The 20,481-nt window shown below is 51.5% G+C and overlaps 1 protein-coding gene across 3 annotated transcripts; it reads left to right on the forward strand.

Moving 5' to 3' along the window:
* Positions 1-2,911: 2,911 nt before the first annotated feature.
* Positions 2,912-14,331, forward strand: LOC149916065 (uncharacterized). Of its 3 annotated transcripts, XM_090150570.1 has the most exons (4): positions 7,968-8,434; positions 8,802-8,870; positions 9,693-9,788; positions 10,134-14,331. In XM_090150570.1, the coding sequence occupies exons 1-4, from the start codon at positions 8,396-8,398 to the stop codon at positions 10,551-10,553; spliced, it is 624 nt and encodes a 207-aa protein (XP_090006696.1). In that variant the 5' UTR covers positions 7,968-8,395; the 3' UTR covers positions 10,554-14,331. The 3 variants fall into 3 exon arrangements, 1 of the variants encoding a protein (XP_090006696.1); XR_016471211.1 differs by lacking the exons at positions 7,968-8,434; positions 8,802-8,870; positions 9,693-9,788; positions 10,134-14,331 and adding exons at positions 2,912-3,188; positions 5,419-5,502; positions 6,858-7,004; XR_016471210.1 differs by lacking the exons at positions 7,968-8,434; positions 8,802-8,870; positions 9,693-9,788; positions 10,134-14,331 and adding exons at positions 2,912-3,188; positions 5,419-5,502; positions 5,755-6,807.
* The last annotated feature ends 6,150 nt before the right edge of the window (positions 14,332-20,481 follow it).

Here is a 20,481-nt window from a genome sequence, read left to right on the forward strand (position 1 = left end):
ATCCTCTAGACGAACCTTCCCCAGGAATGCACGCTCGGTACATAGGTGCATATATGTATATTTTGTCATACACATTGCAAGAATATCCTGCATGAGATTGATCAAACCAGAACTAGTCATAGCATGCCAAGGAAGCGCCTGAAGAGACATGGGAAGGCCTGGGATCATCATCCTCCCCCCCCGGTGCTCTTTGTTTAACGAATACTTTTGAAGAAAATCACCATCATAGTACAACAAGAAGAGCACTGAGACAGCTTGGAAACAACAGGATGGCTACTGACTGACACCAGATATTGTAAACTTTGATAAGATTGTGAACCTGGAGTACCCAGCCAATGGGGAAACAAGGGAGTGGGACAGGCAAAGGGGGAAACAAGGTCCAAAAGCTGTCACTGTGTCCTTAGGGGTGCTCCTGCTTGCCGGACGCCCGCCACTGCAATTGTGAATAAAATCTGCTTTTATCAGAGATATTGTCCTGACAAAAAATATTTGGGTATTTCCAACAAGCACGATCTGTGGAAAAGTCTTTTATCTGACCTATTGTTGGATTCTTTCCTGTAACATCCATAACCAGGGTGCATCGAGCCAGAAGGCATTACAGAGATCGCCTGCAGTATTTCAGAGACTATGTAAAAGGCTGTTAAATTTATTCAGTATCTGACTTTTTACTCCTCTCTAAATGAGTTTAAGTGGTTGTTTTTGTTGTCGTTGCTGTTCTTCAGTCCTAGATAAATGACATAGTAAGAATTCAAGCCTTAATCCAATCAAACAATGCATGAGAAGACTACAAAACCCTCAGTAAGTACAGCCAAATTAATAATGCTAATATGCCTTGAATCTGTATTTGCAAGAGATAATGCCAGTTTGAGGTAAAACATCAAGTTTGTTAGGAAGATTGCTTAGTATGATGTTTCTAAAGTGGTGCCAAGAGTAAATAGTTACTGAGGCAGTAAAGTTCAGTTCCAAAGGAGGCTCCAACTCTTGGGCTGATGCTGGCAGCAAAACGTGCCATCATTCTCAGAGTATGTATAGGCAGTGAGGCAGCAAAATAGAAAATGGATTGTGGCTTGAAGCCCAGTTTAGAAAGAAAAATGTTTTCAAGCATCTTCAGCTACCAGATCTGATAGTAATTACTGCTCAGAGTGATTACTCCTTCCAGGGTTCTCAACAAACTCAGGAATTTGGGGGCAGAATGAAGAATTCTCTGCTCTAACAAATGATGTTCCCTTTCATCAGCCCCAGACATACCTTGCCTCTGACTTTTCTACATGCAAGAAAGCAGCCTCTCAGGTGCAACTTTTTCCAGTGTTGCTTGTTTTGGAATATTTAAGTGTGGAATCTGTCCTTCTCTGTTCTTTGCAGGATGTCATTTCTCACAGCGTAAAGCTTTATAAGGAGAACAAGAAGCAGCTCTCTGACACGACGATACTGAGCAAGCCAAAGGGAGGTTTGAAAGCTTTGAGCAAAGAGAAGAGGGGAAAAAAAGCAGCATCTTTTCTCCTTCCCTCAGTATGCAGCTTCTCATGCAGCTCCTAGAGCACTCCTCTTGATATAGAGGCTTCCATGTGTCGGTGTGGTCTTTGTGATGCGCTGCAGTGTTGGGGCATTGTAGTCCTTCCCTCCACTTCCCTTTCCTCCCCCTTTTTTCCATGGAGCAGTAGTTGAGGGAAATGTAGATACTTTCTTCTCTGCTGCTTTGTTTCCCATAGTGGTATGCCAGGAATGCCTTCTTTGCTGATTGCTTGCTTACTTATTTAAAATTACTGAAAGAAACATACCATTCTTGTTCTTCTGCCTATGTAGGTCTCCCTTTGTTTTCTTTGTAGTTTTGAGTTGTACTCTGGAACAGAATGTACAGCTGGATCTAGAACAGTTGCCAAAGAGGAGTCTACAGGCAAACGGTGCTGGATTTCCTAGACAGGGGTCGTAAAGTTCCTTGCCTCCTCGCAAAGTGTTCTTGTATTATTCCTATATAGCATTGTATGTTACTGCTGTACTGAGACTTTTATGACAAATCCTTTATCTGTTTCCCAAAGGTGATGCTGAGAAGCATGCCTCATGATGACTTACGCGTACCTTATGTTTTGTATTAACTCTTCCTTTGGGTCAGAAGTAGACCAAATCCTTGAAAACACGCCTGGGAATCCCGCTGTTAATAAAACAGTTCAGCCGCGGTGCCCGTGGTCAGAATGCCCTGCGGCAGATCCTGGCATTGGTTGTGAATGGAAGAACAGATGACAAATGGCTCGATATCAAAACTGATCCAGTGAATACTTACGAGCCTCGGGATCCCCAGATGGGATCTCAGAGTGGTGTGGCCAGGTATGGAAGTTGTTACTACGGCGTTTTTTTTTTCTTGAAGTTGAATGGCTGTTTTGCATTGCGATTGTTTTGCAATGTAACAATTGTTAATAGTTCCTAGCCATCTTTGGCTTCACTGTGCACACATGTCCAATTGATACCAGCTTTTTCATCAGCTCAGACGCTTGCAAAAAAAAAAAAAAAAAGCATGACAAAATCAATTTGATTACTTACTTATTTATTTACAGATATTCTTAAGCACTTAGCAGAGGTTTGCTGGGTGTAGAGAAGTTTTCCTTGGTTTTCTTCGTCTTTTTCCAATTGACGTAATTTTCTCCTCCTTCCACCCCCACCTAACTGCGTTTTTCCTCTGCCCTCCCGAGAAAGAGAGAACGGAGCGCCAGAAGCTGTGGCGCAGCTCCACGTCCATCCAGTCCTCGTTGTTGTTTCAGCGGTCTCTAGTGCCCCCTCGTGGCCAATCGGTGGAATTGCGGCCGTGAACGTTTGGTGCCGCAGGACGCATGCGCGCAGGCACGCGGAAGTGGTATATGTACGTTCTCGTCGCTCTGCGCAGCAAATCCGCCGAGCTTTCTTATGGTTAGTCCTCCAGGCGATAGCACGCATGCGCCAAAATACCAATCGATCGATCGATCGATCGATCTATATATAGCACTCATATCTACAAAGCCTTAGGGTGCAGGCGAGCAGTCGATTCCTGGACCTCTGGCTCAGCAATGGTTTTCTCTCTTGCAATCGGCTGTGCGCCTTGTCTATTTCCTCGGACGGTTTGGCACTCGAGCATGCCTCGGGAACAGACAATTCCGGCCCCCAGCGACCCCTGCGCCCGTCGTATGCGTAATGAGGAGTCGAAAACAACGGACGCGTAGGTACCTACTCCAAAATGCTCCTGTGAAATGATCTGTGCGCGTTGCCACGCGGGCAGTGCAGTGTCACGCGAGGCGCATTGCAGTCACGGGGGCCGGCGCATGCGTAGCACCTACTCGAGACCGGCACGTGAGCAGCGCCGTGACGATCGTGGCGCGTGCGCAGTGCAGTGTAGAAGCTGGGACATGCGCACTGCAGTTCCGAGACTTGCACATGCGCAGTGCGATGCCGAGAGTAGCGCTTGCGCAGTGCGATGCCGAGAGTAGCGCTTGCGCAGTGCGGTGCTGATGTTCGCACATGCGTAGTGCTGTGCCGATACATGTGCATGCGCCATGCATGCCGAGAGTGGCCCATGCGGACTGCTTCTACGAGGCTCGCGCGTGCGCAATACGGTGCGCGAGTGGCAGGTGTAGTGTGGGGCGGAGGGTAGCGCCTGCGCTGTGCAGTGTATGGGCCTGGGCATGCACAGTGCTCTGCCGAGAGTGGCGCATGCGTAGCGCTCAGCCGATACCGGCACATGCGCACTGCAGCGCCAGTACTGACGCTTGAGTAATGCAGTGCCCAGAATCGCGCCTGCATATCGTTTTCCCGAGACTTGCCGGTCCCGGTTTGCTGCCATGTTGGTGCTGAAGCACGCCAGCACCGCGACCGTGAATCTCCGAGCTGCTCGCGTTCCAGAGCCGCTGAGAGGGCTTTTAAACGGCTGGGGAACGGTGCAGGGCTGGGGGTGGAAGGGGACGTCTGCTGGTTCATCGGAGCGGCAAGCACGTTGGGTGCCACGAGGCGTTGAGGGGCAGCTGTGAGCCGACCCGGTCCGTTCCCGGGTGGGCTCGGGCAAAAATAGGCGGAAAGAGACGGGGGGCATCCTGGATTAGAAGGGGAAATTATCGCTGAGCCGGCGGCCCGAGAATCGGCTGCTTGCCCGTCCCCGTAGTGGTTTGTCGAATCAATTGCTATCTTTCAATTGACGGGCGCATGTTTGCTATTACGTGGAGGACCGATTACCATAGAGAGCGGCGGATTAGCTGCGCAGAGCGGTTAAAACGCCACTTCCGCGTTTCTGCGCGCATGCGTTATACCGCTTGCCGGCCTGAGCAGCAGGCAGCGGCAGTTCCGCGCATTGGCCACGAGGTGGCAGCAGAGACCGCGGGAAGAACTTTTCTGACGGATTGACGGAGACCCGCGGCGCAGTCCCTGGCGTTCCGTTCTGTGTCTTGTGGTGACGGGGGAAGAACGCGAAGTTAGAAGTGGAGGCGTTGTGGGGGGAAAGACGAAGAAAAAAGAGGGAAACTACTCGAAACCCAGGAGAGCTGTGCTAAATGCTTATAAATAGCTGTAAAAAAAAAAAAAAAAAAAGAGTTTTTTTTAATTTTTCTCTTTGCCAACATCTGTTGCATTGTTTCTAAATCTTCACATACCAGAATGCATCTGTCCAGCAAATTTAATGATAATGAAATTAAAGCCCATTGGCAGAAAGCGCAGGGCCATATTAATGTTCACTCAGCCTCTGCCTTGTTTATACTTTAATGTATTTTTTTCCAAGGGCCTTTCTTCAACTCCAAGTTTCATTTTTGGCTTTTTATTCTTTTTTATGCCATAAAATGCGTAGTTTTAGGCCCTAGCAGGTGTACACAGGCAGTCACAGCACAAAGTTGCAGTTTTGAGATTAGTGTGGACTGTTACAGTGTTTCCACAAAGATTAACAAAAACTGCAGTTCTCCACCTTAGTTTACAGATGGAAAACATGAATTCAGCTGCATGGAAAGAATCGATGTGTCACAGCTGCCATCAGCAAGATGGCCAGAGTTGTGCAGGTCCATCTGGCTCAACTGCAGCTTTTCATCTGCCCTTCTCTGGTCCTCCTGCAGCTGGACAGATAGCCCACAAGGGCACGGGGGACGCAGACCCTCCCCAGCCAACCGCAGCAGTCGCTCCTGCCAGCGCTCCCTTTCCTCCCAACCATTCCCATTTTGCAGGCTGGTGCCCTGTGTGGCAGAGGAGGAGAGAGCTGCGGGCAGAAGGAAAACAGGGTGCTGGGATTCCTCCAGCCCGCTGCCAGATGTCTTCTCTGGTATTTTGGGGGTGGGCAGGGGACTGTGGGAGCACCCTTGAGGCTCTGGGCAGGAGGGAAGGAAGTAAAGATGCAGTTGCAGGCAGCGGGCTTTGAGCTGGAGCAGTGCAGCCAGCTGAGGGCTGCAGGCTGTCCTTATCAAGCACTCTCCCATCCTACAGGTCTGCATCGATGGCACCGGTTGCTCGAGCTCTTCCCACTGCAGGAGCTCAGAAGCAAAACAACCCCGACCCCAAACCAGGCAGGTAATGACAACATACACACACAGATACACACCCGGTACAGAATCTGGCACTCTGCAGTCCTCCCAGAGCTTGCTGCTGCTTTTTAGGCTGCTCTACAGTTATTCTGTCCTTTTCCTTCATTCCCCTACGTCTTGCCCCCTTCCTTCGCCCTGTGCCTTCCCCATTCCTTTTTCAAGCTTTCTCCTTTCTTTCCTCACTTCCTTCCCCATGCCTTCCCCCTGCAGCAGCCTCATGTGCTGCTGTTGTTCTCAGGTGACGATCCACACTTTTCGAAGACATTGCATCAGACCAAATACTATCACTGATTTAAAACAAAACAACAAACAACAAGTACAGTGTTATGTATGGATAACAAACTCCTACCTGCTTGAAGACCAACAGCAGCTCCTCATCCTGGAGTGTCACCATCACCCCCAGGTTGGGCTGGCACTGCTCATCTGCCCTGCAGCGCTGCTCAAATGGCACCGGCACCTCCTGGCACAGCCTGCCACTTCCTGTGTCACCTCTACATGTCACCTCCTCTCACCTCTGTAGTTGTGACCCCACACATCAGCCCCATGTCCCCTCATGTTTCTTCAAGTCCCTCTGTGCCCCCTGCCCCACTTTGCTCCATGCTGATGTCACCGTGGGGTTGAGGACAGGGACAGGAATGCCTGTGGGGTGCATGGAGTCCTGGGAGAAGTTGCTGGCCATGCACAGTGGGGTGATGGTGTCCTTGGTTCACGGCTGTGATAGTGGGGGAAGGCGGGAGGGGGTAGTGCCCCACAAGTGGGGGTCATTGCCCCCAAAATGGGGCTTGTGCCCTACGCATGTGGGCAACTTGTATGGGGACAAACTCCTACCTGCTTGAAAAACAGTAGCAGCTCCTCATCCTGGAGTGTCACCATCACCCCCACGTTGGGCTGGCACTGCTCATCTGCCCCGCAGTGCTGCTCAAACTCCTGGCACAGCCTGCCACCTCCTTGTGTCACCTCCACGTGCCACCTCCTCTTGCCTCTGTAGTTCTGACCCCACGCGTCAACCCCATGTCCCTCCGTGTCCCCCCATGTCCCTGTGTCCCCATGTGCCCTCTCATGTCCCCTCAAGTCCTCCCACGCCCCCTGCCCCGCTTTGCTCCATGCCGATGTTGTCGGCTTGAGGACAAGGACGGGGATGCCTGTGGGAGTGGAGTCCGGGGAGACGTTGCTGGCCATGCGCAGTGGGGTGATGGTGTCCTCGGGGCATGGCTGTGACAGTGGGGTGAGGGTAGCACCCCACAAGTGGGGATCATTGCCCCCAAAATGGGGCTTGTGCCCCCTGCATGTGGGCAAGTTGTACGGGGAGTGCGTTCTGGAGATGCTTTGTCTGTTCTCCAGATCTGCAGTGACTTCAGCAATCCCACGTCGTGCCGCAGCAGAAATGGGTCCTGCGGTACGTCAGTGATCTGTGACTCGAGGAGCGCAGGGGCTGCACGAAGTACGCACGCTGCAGCCTCCCTACTTCTTTGGGGTTTGGGATTGATGTTGGAGCCCAATGGCTACACGGTGCCTTACAGGCAGGTGCCAGCTTCACCCACTGAGGACACCAAATCGTAAAATATTTTCACGATGGTCTTTAATCGCTGCGTGAGTAGGTAATGCACATTTCTCACTGGGGAGCCATAAGCTGACCCTGACAGTTTGGCAAACAGCACTCGCTCCACTCACACCGTAATCGCAGCCTTTTCGCTGCACATGCGGCTTCTCAGCATCTTGCTGCATCAGTATGAAAATCTGTGCTCTCCTACCTAGGAGAAATTTTATCAGTTGCCTTTGAGGACATCTGACTGGAATCAAAATATGTGGGCCATCCTTGCTCATTCAGTGATAAACTTCCCCTTGCCAGACAGGCAGACATAATTCACTTTTTTTTTTTTTTTTTTTTTTTTTTTTTATTCATGACGTTATGGGAACTTTGAGATCACAGCCTGAAGCAGTGATGGAGCATCTGGTGAGGGGTGGTGCAGCCCTGCAAGCACAGGTGGAAGCAATGCAGCTGTGGGACCAGGTGGGGCTGAGCCTGGCTCCACCCCTCCCTCACCTCATTTAAGGGCTGGCAGCCCCCAAGGCAGCATCTTTTGCTGGAGACTGCCTGCTGTGGACTGTTGGGTGAGTGCTCTTTCCTGGAAAGAGGCAACTGATTTTTGTTCCCTGCTGTAGGGCTTTGATCTTTGCCCTCTGATCTGAGGGGATCCAAAGCTGGACTGGAGCAGCTATGTCTGCTATGCTTGTTCTTATTTTCTTTTCAGTTCTTTGCTTAAGGGAGTGAAGGGGTTATCTCCCTTTCTCCGAACTGGTAATGGAGGGGCTGACATACATTCCTTTCTTTTGCTCTTGTCTCATTCCTGGAATGCTTCAGTCAGTCCCAAGGTAATGCTGGTTGGCTGACTGAGCATTGCAACTCTGGAAATGCCTGGAGCTAATGCGCTTTTCCGTAAAGGGATCCTGTGTTCTCCAGGTTTCCTCTGTAACTCTTCTTAAGTTCAATACCTTCTTGTGAAGTCTCTGTTCCCTCTTTCATGATTCTCATTGCCTAATCTCCAACCTGAGACTCCAAACTCGGTTTGTCTGCTACCACGTGGTCCCAATCCATTTCATGACGCATACCCTCTGCATCCCCCTCCATGTTCCCTCTGTGACCTCGTGTCCCGCCTGTGTCTGTGTCCTCCCTGTGTCCTCTGCCCACGTCCCCTGTGTCTCCTGTGCCACGTATTAATTCCGCCCATGCTGAGTATTGTTTAAGGGCACGTATTTAAACTATGTTCCGTGTCTCTTTGGATCCCGTTCTGTTTTGCAGCACGATGGGGTTTAAGGGTTCTCGGGGCTCCTCTGGTTAGTGGTTTAAGCACTGTGAAATCTGTGCAGCGGATAATGAAATGCCGCGAATCCCTTGTTCGTGCATTGCTTGTATGCAGGTGGGTTTTGCGATGGCTGTGGGACGCTCACTTAAAGATGGAATGGGGGTCACAAGGGGCTCGCCTTGCTCCCTGGGCCCAATAAGCTTCGTGGCTAGTAGTAGGGTGAGGTGCATGTATCGGGCTGGGACCTGAGCTTAAGAAAACCCCCAGCCCCAGTGGCCATTTTCTTCATCCTAGCTTAGTGTAATACAGTCTCCACTACTTGAGCATACTGAACACGAGTATTCTGTTCCTGTCTTGTCTGGTTCTCTCCTAGACCTCCCTTACAAATTTGTCAGTAGTAACAGATGTCAGGGCACAGTTCTCAGAGCACGCTGTGGCTGTCCACCCCAGGGTCCTAGGGTTCTTTCTGTTTTTATGGCAGACCTGGCTTCGTATTCATAGGAAACAAAGGATTGTCTTCTACTGGACCACTTCGTCTGGATCGCCCCAGGTATCTCCATCCCAATTGTCAGGGGATGCTGTTAGTTTCCTAGTCTATATGATAGCCAATCTCCCCACCCCTCTTCCTTCCATCCCCTGACTGCCATTCAGTAGCTAGCTCTGCAGCTATGGGACCCACCAGTGTGATGAAGCAGTACCTCTGGTGTGCTGAATACTGGCACTGGCACAGAGAGGCTCTATGGCTGATGTGAATCTTCCTGACTGGACTACTTGGTGAGTTTCCCCAGAGCTGTTGAGCACACAGGCTTCCCCACCTACCCTGATTGCTCACCAGGCCATCGATGTTCTTTGTGGACATGGCTTCAGGTATCATACCAGAGACTCCTTAGAGTCGGAAGCGACCATTTATGATGGTCTAGTCCAACTCGCCCACAATGAACAGGGACATTCACAGCTAGATCAGGTTGCCCTGCGTGTCACCTTGGAAGGGACAGGGCGTCCACCACATCTCTGGGCAACCTGGTCCACTGCGCAGAGTCACAGAAGGTCCCGGGTTGGAAGGGACCTCGAGGATCGTGAATCTCCAACCCCCCTGCTACGTGCAGGACCATCAACCTCCCCATTTCATACTAGACCAGGCTGCCCAGGGCCCCATCCAACCTGGCCTTGAACACCTCCAGGGATGGACGGGGCATCCACAGCCTCTCTGGGCAGCTGTTCCAGCACCTCACCGCTCTCTCTGTAAAGAACTTCCCCCTGGCGTCCAACCTAAATCTTCCCTCCCCCAGCTTAAAATGTTTCCCCTTGTCCCTTGCTGTGAAAGATATTTTCCTGATATCTAACCTAAATTTTCCCTTCTTCTTTCCTTTAGCTCCCCTTTGGGTATCGAAAGGCTGTTACCAGGTCACCTCGGAGCCTTCACTTCTCCGGGCTGAACAGCCCCAGCTCTCTCAGCCTGTCCTCACAGGTGAGGCGTTTGATCCTTTGGTTCTTTTTTTTTTTTTTTCTTGTGGCCATCCTCTGCATGTGCTCCAACGGGTCCATGTCTCTTCTGCACTGAGGGCCCTTCATATGGACACAGTACTCCAGGTGAGGCCTCTTCAGCACAGAGCAGAGGGGCAGGATCACTTCTTTTCACCTGCTGACCGCACATCTTTTGGTGCAGACCGGGATGTGGCTGGTTTTCTGGGCTGGGAGGGCACTTTGCTGGCTCACGTACAGCTTGCCGTCCACCAGGTCTTTTGGGACAGGCCTAGGCTCAGCCCTTTCATCCCCCAGCATGTATCGGTAGTGGGGGGTTCTCTTGTCCCAGGTGCAAGACACTGCACCTGGATTTGTTGAAGCTGATGAGGTTTGTCTGTGCCCGCTGCTCGAGCCTGTTGAGGTCCCTGCGGTTGGCGTCCCGTCCCTCTGGCGTGTCACTGCTCCCCACAGCTTGGTGTCGTCTGCAAATTTTCTGAGGGTGCGCTCGATCCCGCTGGTGATGCCACTGACGAAGATACTGAAGAGTCTCAGCCCCAGCACGGACCCCTTTGAGATGCCATTCATCACCGATGACCATCCAGACACGGAGCCGTTGGCTCCTGGACTCGATGCTGCAGCCGGTTCTTTGTCCATTGAACGGTCCGCTCACCGAATCCGTATCCTTCCAATTTGGAAAGAAGGATGTTGTGTCAGAGGCCTTGCTGAAGTCCAGGTGGATGATATCAGTGGTTCTTCACTTGGCTGTTGATGCAGTGACACCATCACAGACGGCCGCTAGATTGGTCAGGCAGGATTTACCCTTGGTCCTCTGGGTGCTCCAACAGGTCCCTGTCTTTTCTGCGCTAAGGACTCTACACCTGGGCGCGATCCCTAGATATGGGATCACGTAGAATATCGTCTCAGATAAGGGAAACCACTTTACTTCACAAGTCCTACAGGAGCTAATGAGAACTCTAGAAATCAAGCGGGAGTTCCGTACTCACCGGCACCCTCCTTCTTCAGGGAAAGTAGGATGGATCGGTCAGATGCTGACAAAGCGCTTGTCAAAATGGATTTTAGAGACCAAATGACCATGGCCAAAGCGTTTACCTGTAGCCCTTCTCTGAATACGAACCGCTCCCAGAAAAGACTTGGGAGTATCAACGTATGAAGTGTTGTTTGGGTTGATGTACTTGGGAGGGAGAGGTGAGATGCCCTCTCTTGAAGCCAAGGATAAGTTTCCTAAGAACTACATACTCGGGTTGTCTGCTTCTCTGTTATCCCTCAAGGGACATGGACTGCTGTCTCGAGCTCCACCTCTGGAATTTCTAGTGCCCTCATTCCGTGCTGGAGGCTGGGTCCTAACACGCACGTGTAAGGAATCAAAGCTTCAGCCCGAGTGGGATGGACCATTTCAGGTGCTGCTGCAGTGGATGTCGTCTGCCTTGACTTCAGCAATGCTTTTGATACAGTCTCCCACGACATCCTGCAAATGAAGCTGAGGAAGCGTGGGTTAGATGAGTGGACAACGAGGTGGGCTGAGAACTGGCTTACTGGCTGAGCTCAGGGGGCGGTGATCGGCGGTGCAGAGTGCGGGTGGAGAGCTGTGAGTGGCGGCGCTCCTTGGGGGTTGGTTCTGGGTCTGGTTGTGAAAGGTAGGTTGTGTTTTTGCAGTAGAAGCTTTTAGTGTTTTCGGTACGTAGTACTGACCTTCACTGAACTTATAACCCTCTTGTGAAATAGCTGTTTTCCTTCCACTAAGAAAGCTGTTGAACAGAGTAGAAAGTTAAAGATTGGGGGCGTTCTGACTGGGGTAGAAGTGAGCCAGGTGCAAAACAAGGCAAAGATGCGGGCTGGAGAAAGAGAGCCCAGCACAGGACAGAACGCATGTGCTCACTCTTGGAAATATGGCCCTCGTATCTCCATGGAGAAGTACAAAACGTACGAAAGAACAACGGGTTGGTAATGGACCTTATATGGAAATGTATCATAGCAACAGCATCGGGGAGAGTGTAAGCCTGAGACGCTCAACCAGTGAATGCCAGGAGAGCGTTACCTGCGTTGGGTTTGGAGTATAGAACGGAATGAATTTCGCTGACTGTTGCACAGTCCCTCCCTCGCTAATAGGGGACATGAGCCTGTTATTGCAATGACGAATAAACTTTGCTGCTATCACTGAGACCCTGGCCTAACCTGAATTTTTTGGCTTTGAGTGTTTCTCACAAACGTGGTGTCAAAACCAAATGTGGTTAATCGTTCCAAGCCATGGCTTGGCTGCACGCATCTGCCCGCTTCGTACGAGGTTTTTCATTACCTCGGACGCTGGCTGCAAAAAATAGAGCAATAAAAATCTTGACAACATCAATTTGCTGGTTATTTGTTTATTGACAAGTACCCCTACGCGCTGAGCGCAGGTTTGGTGGGTTTGTCGAAGATTTCCTTCGTTGTCTTTGTCGTCTTCCCTTCCCCCCTCTCCCTTCTGTGTTTTTCCTCTGCCATCAAAAGAGAGAACGGGCTGGCGATGGCTTGGTGCAGACCCACAGCAGTCCTAGCGGCGAAGTGATTTCCGCGGTCTCTGGTGCCACCGCGTGGCCGATCGGCAAAAGTGCGTCGCGGTTGTTTCCGCGATCTCTCGCGCCCCCTCGTGGCCAATCGGGGGAACTGCATCGAGGTTGTTTCAGCTGTCTCTGGTGCCCCCACGCGGTCAATCGGCAGAATTGCGGCAGCGTCGCTACGTCGCCGCAGGCAGCAGGGCGCGTGCGCGCAGGCACGCGGAAGTGGTGCTCGGTCCCCCGGGAAGTAGTGCGCATGCGCCACAAGCTTTCCAATCGCACGCATTTCTTCGAAGCCCTGAGATGCAGGTGAGCAGTCAATACTTGGACCGCCGGCTCCGCGACACTTTTCTCTCTTCCGATCCAGAATGCTCCTCGTCTGTTTCCTCGGGCGGTTTTATGCCCCGGTCTGCTTCGAGAACGTACTGGAGGCGCTGCAAACGACGGCGCGTGCGTTTTGCGGCCGTGAGGAAAGCGTGCGTATTGCGGCGTCGAGGCTGGCGCGCGCGCAGAGCACGTGGCACACGCGCATTGCGGGGCACAGCCACGCGCATGCGCCGTCGCGGGCAGAGTGCGGCGCATGCCCCGTTCGGAACAGAATCCAGTGCGCGCGTAGCGCTTTTTTTTTTCTTCTTCTTCTTTTTTTTTTTTAAACCACTGGCGCATGCGTCGTGCTTTCTCATGAATCGCGCGTCCGTACTCCGTGCTGTTGTCTCGAGAACCGCGCCTGCGTAGTGCGGTGCGGAGACTGCCGCGTGCGCGGTGCCTAGCTTGGCCCGTGTGCGTTGCTCTCGCGAGACTTGCTTTTCCAGGAACGCTGCGGTGCAGGGCTGGGGCTGGAGCCCCAAACGTCTGCTCCTCCACCGCGGCGGCAAGCACGTTGGGTGCCACGAGGCGCTGAGGGGCAGCCGTGAGCCGACCCGGTCCGTTCCCGGGTGGGCTCGGGCATAAATCGGCGGAAATAGACGAGGGGCATCCTGGATTAGAAGGGGAAATTATCGCTGAGCCGGCGGTGCAAGAATCGGCTGCTTGCCCGTCCCCGCAGTGGTCTGTCGAAACAATTGCTATCTTTCAGTTGACGCGCGCGTGTTCGCTATTACCTGGAGGACTGATCACCATAGAGAGCGGCGGATTAGCGGCGCAGAGCGGTTTAAACGCCACTTCCGCGTTTGTACGCGCATGCGTTGTACCGCTTGCCGGCCTGAGCAGCAGGCAGCGGCAGTTCCGCGCATTGGCCACGAGGTGGCAGCAGAGACCGCGGGAAGAACTCCGGCGGCATTGCCGGGGACCCGCGGCGCAGGCCGTGGCGATCCGTTCCGCGTTGTGATGACGGGGGAAGAGCGCGAAGTTACAAGCGGGGGGAAAAGACGAAGAAAACAAAGGGAAACTACTCCAGACCCCGGAAAGCTGTGCTAAGTGCTTATGAATATCTGTTAAAAAAGAAAACAGACTCGTTTTTGCCAGCATCCATTGCACTGTTTCTAAATATTCACATACCGAAATGTAACTGCCCGGCAAATTTAACGATAACGAAATAAAGCACTTTGGCAGAAAGCACTGGGCTATATTAACGTTTGCTCAGCCTCTGTCTTGTTCACATTTTAATGTGTTTTTTTCCAAGGTCTTTCTTCAACTCCAGGTTTCATTTTTGGCTTTTTATTCTTTTTAATGCCATAAAACGGGTAGTTTTAGGCCCTAGCAGGTCTACGCAGGCAGAGACAAAGTTGCAGTTCTGAGATTCTTGGGGACCGTTACATCATTTCCACAAAGATTAACAAAACCTGCAGTTCTCCACTTAAGTTTACAGATGGAAAACATGAATTCAGCTGCATGGAAAGAATCGATGTGTCACAGCTGCCATCGGGAGGATGGCCAGAGAGTTGTGCAGGTCCACTGCTTGCTCAGCTGCACCTTTTTATCTGCCCTTCTCTGGTCCTCCTGCAGCTGGACAGATAGCCCACAAGGGCACGGGGGACGCAGACCCCCTCGGCCAGCTGCAGCAGTCGCTCCTGCCAGTGCTCCCTTTCCTCCCGACCATTCCCATTTTGCAGGCTGGTGCCCTGTGTGGCAGAGGAGGAGAGAGCTGCGGGCAGAAGGAAAACAGGGTGCTGGGATTCCTCCAGCCCGCTGCCAGATGTCTTCTCTGGCGTGTTGGGGGTGGGCAGAGGACTGTGGGAGCAGCTTCGAGGCTCTGGGCAGGAGGGAAGGCAGCAAAGATGCAGCTTCAGGCAGCGGACTCTGAGCTGGAGCAGTGCAGCCAGGCACGGCTGCACAGCTCACAGTCTGGACACACGGAAGAAGTTCGTCCAGCTGAGGGCTGCAGGGCTGTCCTTACCAAGCGCTCCCCCGTGCTGCAGTTCTGCATGGGCACCGATTGCTCAAGCTCTTCCCTCTGCAGGAGCTCAGAAGCAACAACAGCCCCGACCCCAAACCAGGCAGGTAATGACAACATACACACACAGATACACACCCGCTACAGAATCTGGCACTCTGCAGTCCTCCCAGAGCTTGTTGCTGCTTTTTAGGCTGCTCCACCGCTATTCTGTCCTTTTCCCTTCATTCCCCTATGTCTCGCCCCCTTCCTTCGCCCCGTGCCATCCTCATTCCTTTTTCAGGCTTCCTCCTTTCTTTCCTCACTTCCTTCCCCGTCCCTTCCCCCACAGGCAACGGCCTGTGTTCTGCTGCTGTTTCAGCTGACAATCCTGAAACCACACTTTTCAAAGACATTGGATCAGATCGCATACTGTCACTGATTTAAAAAAGAAAACAACAAGTGCAGTATTATGTATGGATAACAAACTTCTACCTGCTTGAAAAACAGTAGCAGCTCCTCATCCTGGAGTGTCACCATCACCCCCACGTTGGGCTGGCACTGCTCATCTGCCCCGCAGTGCTGCTCAAACTCCTGGCACAGCCTGCCACCTCCTTGTGTCACCTCCACGTGCCACCTCCTCTTGCCTCTCTAGTTCTGACCCCACGCGTCAACCCCATGTCCCTCCGTGTCCCCCCATGTCCCTGTGTCCCCATGTGCCCTCTCATGTCCCCTCAAGTCCTCCCACGCCCCCTGCCCCGCTTTGCTCCATGCCGATGTTGTCGGCTTGAGGACAAGGACGGGGATGCCTGTGGGAGTGGAGTCCGGGGAGACGTTGCTGGCCATGCGCAGTGGGGTGATGGTGTCCTCGGGGCATGGCTGTGACAGTGGGGTGAGGGTAGCACCCCACAAGTGGGGATCATTGCCCCCAAAATGGGGCTTGTGCCCCCTGCATGTGGGCAAGTTGTATGGGGAGTGCGTTCTGGAGATGCTTTGTCTGTTCTCCAGATCTGCAGTGACTTCAGCAATCCCACGTCGTGCCGCAGCAGAAATGGGTCCTGCGGTACGTCAGTGATCTGTGACTCGAGGAGCGCAGGGGCTGCACGAAGTACACACGCTGCAGCCTCCCTACTTCTTTGGGGTTTGGGATTGATGTTGGAGCCCAATGGCTACACGGTGCCTTACAGGCAGGTGCCAGCTTCACCCACTGAGGACACCAAATCGTAAAATATTTTCACGATGGTCTTTAATCGCTGCGTGAGTAGGTAATGCACATTTCTCACTGGGGAGCCATAAGCTGACCCTGGCAGTTTGGCAAACAGCACTCGCTCCACTCACACCGTAATCGCAGCCTTTTCGCTGCACATGCAGCTTCTCAGCATCTTGCTGCATCAGTATTAAAATCTGTGCTCTCCTATCTATTAGAAATTTTATCAGTTGCCTTTGAGGACATCTGACTGGAATCAAAATATGTGGGCCATCCTTGCTCATTCAGTGATAAACTTCCCCTTGCCAGACAGGCAGACCCAATTCACTTTTTTTTTTTTTTTTATTCATGACGTTATGGGAACTTTGAGATCACAGCCTGAAGCAGTGATGGAGCATCTGGTGAGGGGTGGTGCAGCCCTGCAAGCACAGGTGGAAGCAATGCAGCTGTGGGACCAGGTGGGGCTGAGCCTGGCTCCACCCCTCCCTCACCTCATTTAAGGGCTGGCAGCCCCCAAGGCAGCATCTTTTGCTGGAGACTGCCTGCTGTGGACTGTTGGGTGAGTGCTCTTTCCTGGAAAGAGGCAACTGATTTTTGTTCCCTGCTGTAGGGCTTTGATCTTCCCCTTTCTGAGGGGATCTGAAGCTGGACTTGTGGGAATGGAGTGTTGTTTCTGCATTTGATATTAAAAAGAAGCAATTGGTTTGAAGAAGTAGAACATAATGCATTTGTATTCTGTAACTTATCCTTAGAAATAGTTGATCTAAGAAGTAAAATACTGTATATGTTAGTGGCATGTTTTAGAAACATTATTACTGAAATATGTGATTAATTCCTTATTGCAAAACTGTAATAGTTGTTAAGTGTTCCAAACAATGCGAGTATAGCGTGCTAAGAATTAGAAAACATTGTAGAGCTGTTCTCTTAGGATAAGAAACTCTTAGCAAAAGAAAGATCTAGCAAACATCAAAGAAGTTAGGGCCTCTACACAAGGCTGGACTGTCTCACTCCATGAGAAGGTTGGGGTGTGAAGGCAGGCACCAGGATACTCCCCTGCCTCTCTCCCAAGCTTATCTTTGTAGAAAGGAGGACAAGCAGGTATCCACAAAATAACGATCAGATGTGGAATAAGTTAATTAACTACAGATTGATGCTTATGCAGCAAAAATTTGTTTGTCCAGTGTTTCCATGTTTAGAGAAGTGTCGAGAAGATTGTGAACCTGAAGTACTCAGCCGATGAGGAGCCAGGGGGTAAGAGAGAAGCGTCGGGGAATAGGGAATAAAAGAGGTAACTCTGTTTTCTGTGTGCTCTCCTGCTTGCAGGAGGCCCGCCATTGCAATTGCAAATAAAATCTGCTTTATCAGAGATACCGTCCTAGAAAAGTATTTGGATATTTCCTACAGACTGGAGCAGCAATGTCTGCTATGCTTGTTCTTATTTTTCTTTTCAATTCTTTTCTTAAGGGAGTGAAGGGGTTATCTCCCTTTCTCCGAACTGGTAACGGAGGGGCTGACATACATTCCTTTCTTTTGCTCTTGTCTCATTTCTGGAATGCTTCAGTCAGTCCCAAGGTAATGCTGGTTGGCTGACTGAGCATTGCAACTCTGGAAATGCCTGGAGCTAATGCGCTTTTCCGTAAAGGGATCCTGTGTTCTCCAGGTTTCCTCTGTAACTCTTCTTAAGTTCAGTACCTTCTTGTGAAGTCTCTGTTCCCTCTTTCATGATTCTCATTGCCTAATCTCCAACCTGAGACTCCAAACTTGGTTTGTCTGCTATCACGTTGTCCCAATCCATTTCATGATGCGTTCCCTCTGTGTCCTCGTGTCCCGCCTGTGTCTTTGTGTCCTCCCTGTGTCCTCTGCCCATGTCCCCTCTGTGTCTCCTGTGCCACGTATTAATTCCGCCCATGCTGAGTATTTAAATCATGTTCCTTGTGTCTTTGGATCCATTCCGTTTTGCAGCTCAATGGGGTTTAAGGGTTCCTGGGGCTCCTCTAGTTAGTGGTTTAAGCACTGTGAAATCTGTGGAGCGGATAATGGAACGCCACAAATCCCTTGTTCATGCATCGCTTGTATGCAGGTGGGTTTTGTGATGGCTGTGGGATGCTCACTAAAAGATGGAATGGGTGTCACAAGGGGCTCGCCTTGCTCCCTGGGGTTTATTGTTCTGGCCCAATAAGCTATGTGGCTAGTAATAGGGTGAGGTGCATGTATCGGGCTGGGACCTGAGCTTAAGAAAACCCCCAGCCCCAGTGGCCATTTTCTTCATCCTAGCTTAGTGTAATACAGTCTCCACTACTTGAGCATACTGAACACGAGTATTCTGTTCCTGTCTTGTCTGGTTCTCTCCTAGACCTCCCTTACAAATTTGTCAGTAGTAACAGATGTCAGGGCATAGTTCTCAGAGCATGTTACTTTCCTAGTCTGTACGATAGCCAATCTCCCCACCCCTCTTCCTTCCATCTCCTGACCACCATTAAATAGCTAGTTCTGCAGCTGTGGGACCCACCAGTGTGATGAAGCAGTACCTCTGGTGTGCTGAATACTGGCACTGGCACAGAGAGGCTCTATGGCTGATGTGAATCTTCCTGACTGGACTACTTGGTGAGCTTCCCCAGAGCTGTTGAGCACACAGGCTTCCCCACCTACCCTGATTGCTCACCAGGCCATCGATGTCTTTTGTGGACATGGCTTCAGGTATCATACCAGAGACTCCTTAGATTCGGAAGTGACCATTTATGATGGTCTAGTCCAACTCGCCCACAATGAACAGGGATATTCACAGCTAGATCAGGTTGCCCTGTGTGTCACCTTGGAAGGGACAGGGCATCCACCGCATCTCTGGGCAACCTGGTCCACTGCACAGAATCACAGAATGTCTTGGGTTGGAAGGGACCTCAAGGATCGTGAATCTCCAACCCCCCTGCTACATGCAGGACCATCAACCTCCCCATTTCATACTAGACCAGGCTGCCCAGGGCCCCATCCAACCTGGATTGAACACCTCCAGGGATGGACGGGGCATCCACAGCCTCTCTGGGCAGCTGTTCCAGCACCTCACCGCTCTCTCTGTAAAGAACTTCCCCCTGACGTCCAACCTAAATCTTCCCTCCCTCAACTTAAAACGTTTCCCCTTGTCCCTTGCTGTGAAAGATATTTTCCTTATATCTAACCTAAATTTTCCCTTCTTCTTTCCTTTAGGCTCCCCTTTGGGTATCGAAAGGCTGTTACCAGGTCACCTCGGAGCCTTCACTTCTCCGGGCTGAACAGCCCCAGCTCTCTCAGCCTGTCCTCACAGGTGAGGTGTTTGATCCTTTGGTTCTTTTTTTTTTTTTTTTGTGGCCGTCCTCTGTATGTGCTCCAACGGGTCCATGTCTCTTCTGCACTGAGGACTCTTCATATGGACACAGTACTCCAGGTGAGGCCTCTTCAGCACAGAGCAGAGGGGCAGGATCGCCCCTTTTCACCTGCTGACCGCACATCTTTTGGTGCAGCCCAGGATGTGGCTGGTTTTCTGGGCTGGGAGGGCACTTTGCTGGCTCACATACAGCTTGCCATCCACCAGGTCTTTTGGGACAGGCCTATGCTCAGCTCTTTCATCCCCCAGCATGTATTGGTAGTGGGAGGTTCTCTTGTCCCAGGTGCAAGACACTGCACCTGGATTTGTTGAAGCTGATGAGGTTTGTCTGTGCCCGCTGCTTGAGCCTGTCTAGATCCCTGTGGTTGGCGTCCTGCCCCTCTGGTGTGTCACTGGTCCTCACAGCTTGGTGTTGTCAGCAAATTTTCTGAGGGTGCACTTGATCCCGCTGGTGATGCCACTGATGAAGATATTGAAGAGTCTCAGCCCCAGCGCGGACCCCTTTGAGATGCCATTCATCACCGATCGCCATCCAGACACGGAGCCGTTGGCTCCTGGACTCGATGCTGCAGCCGGTTCTTTGTCCATTGAACGGTCCGCTCACCGAATCCGTATCCTTCCAATTTGGAAAGAAGGATGTTGTGTCAGAGGCCTTGCTGAAGTCCAGGTGGATGATATCAGTGGTTCTTCACTTGGCTATTGATGCAGTGACACCATCACAGACGGCCGCTAGATCGGTCAGGCAGGATTTACCCTTGGTCCTCTGGGTGCTCCAACAGGTCCCTGTCTTTTCTGCACTAAGGACTCTACACCTGGGCGCGATCCCTAGATATGGGATCACGTAGAATATCGTCTCAGATAAGGGAAACCACTTTACTTCACAGGTCCTACAGGAGCTAATGAGAACTCTAGAAATCAAGCGGGAGTTCCGTACTCACCGGCACCCTCCTTCTTCAGAGAAAGTAGGATGGATCGGTCAGATGCTGACAAAGCGCTTGTCAAAATGGATTTTAGAGACCAAATGACCATGGCCAAAGCGTTTACCTGTAGCCCTTCTCTGAATACGAACCGCTCCCAGAAAAGACTTGGGAGTATCAACGTATGAAGTGTTGTTTGGGTTGATGTACTTGGGAGGGAGAGGTGAGATGCCCTCTCTTGAAGCCAAGGATAAGTTTCCTAAGAACTACATACTCGGGTTGTCTGCTTCTCTGTTATCCCTCAAGGGACATGGACTGCTGTCTCGAGCTCCACCTCTGGAATTTCTAGTGC

This window comes from Phasianus colchicus, chromosome 14, assembly GCF_987193195.1.
Source record: "Phasianus colchicus chromosome 14, bPhaCol1.hap1.1, whole genome shotgun sequence".
Lineage (NCBI taxonomy): Eukaryota > Metazoa > Chordata > Aves > Galliformes > Phasianidae > Phasianus > Phasianus colchicus.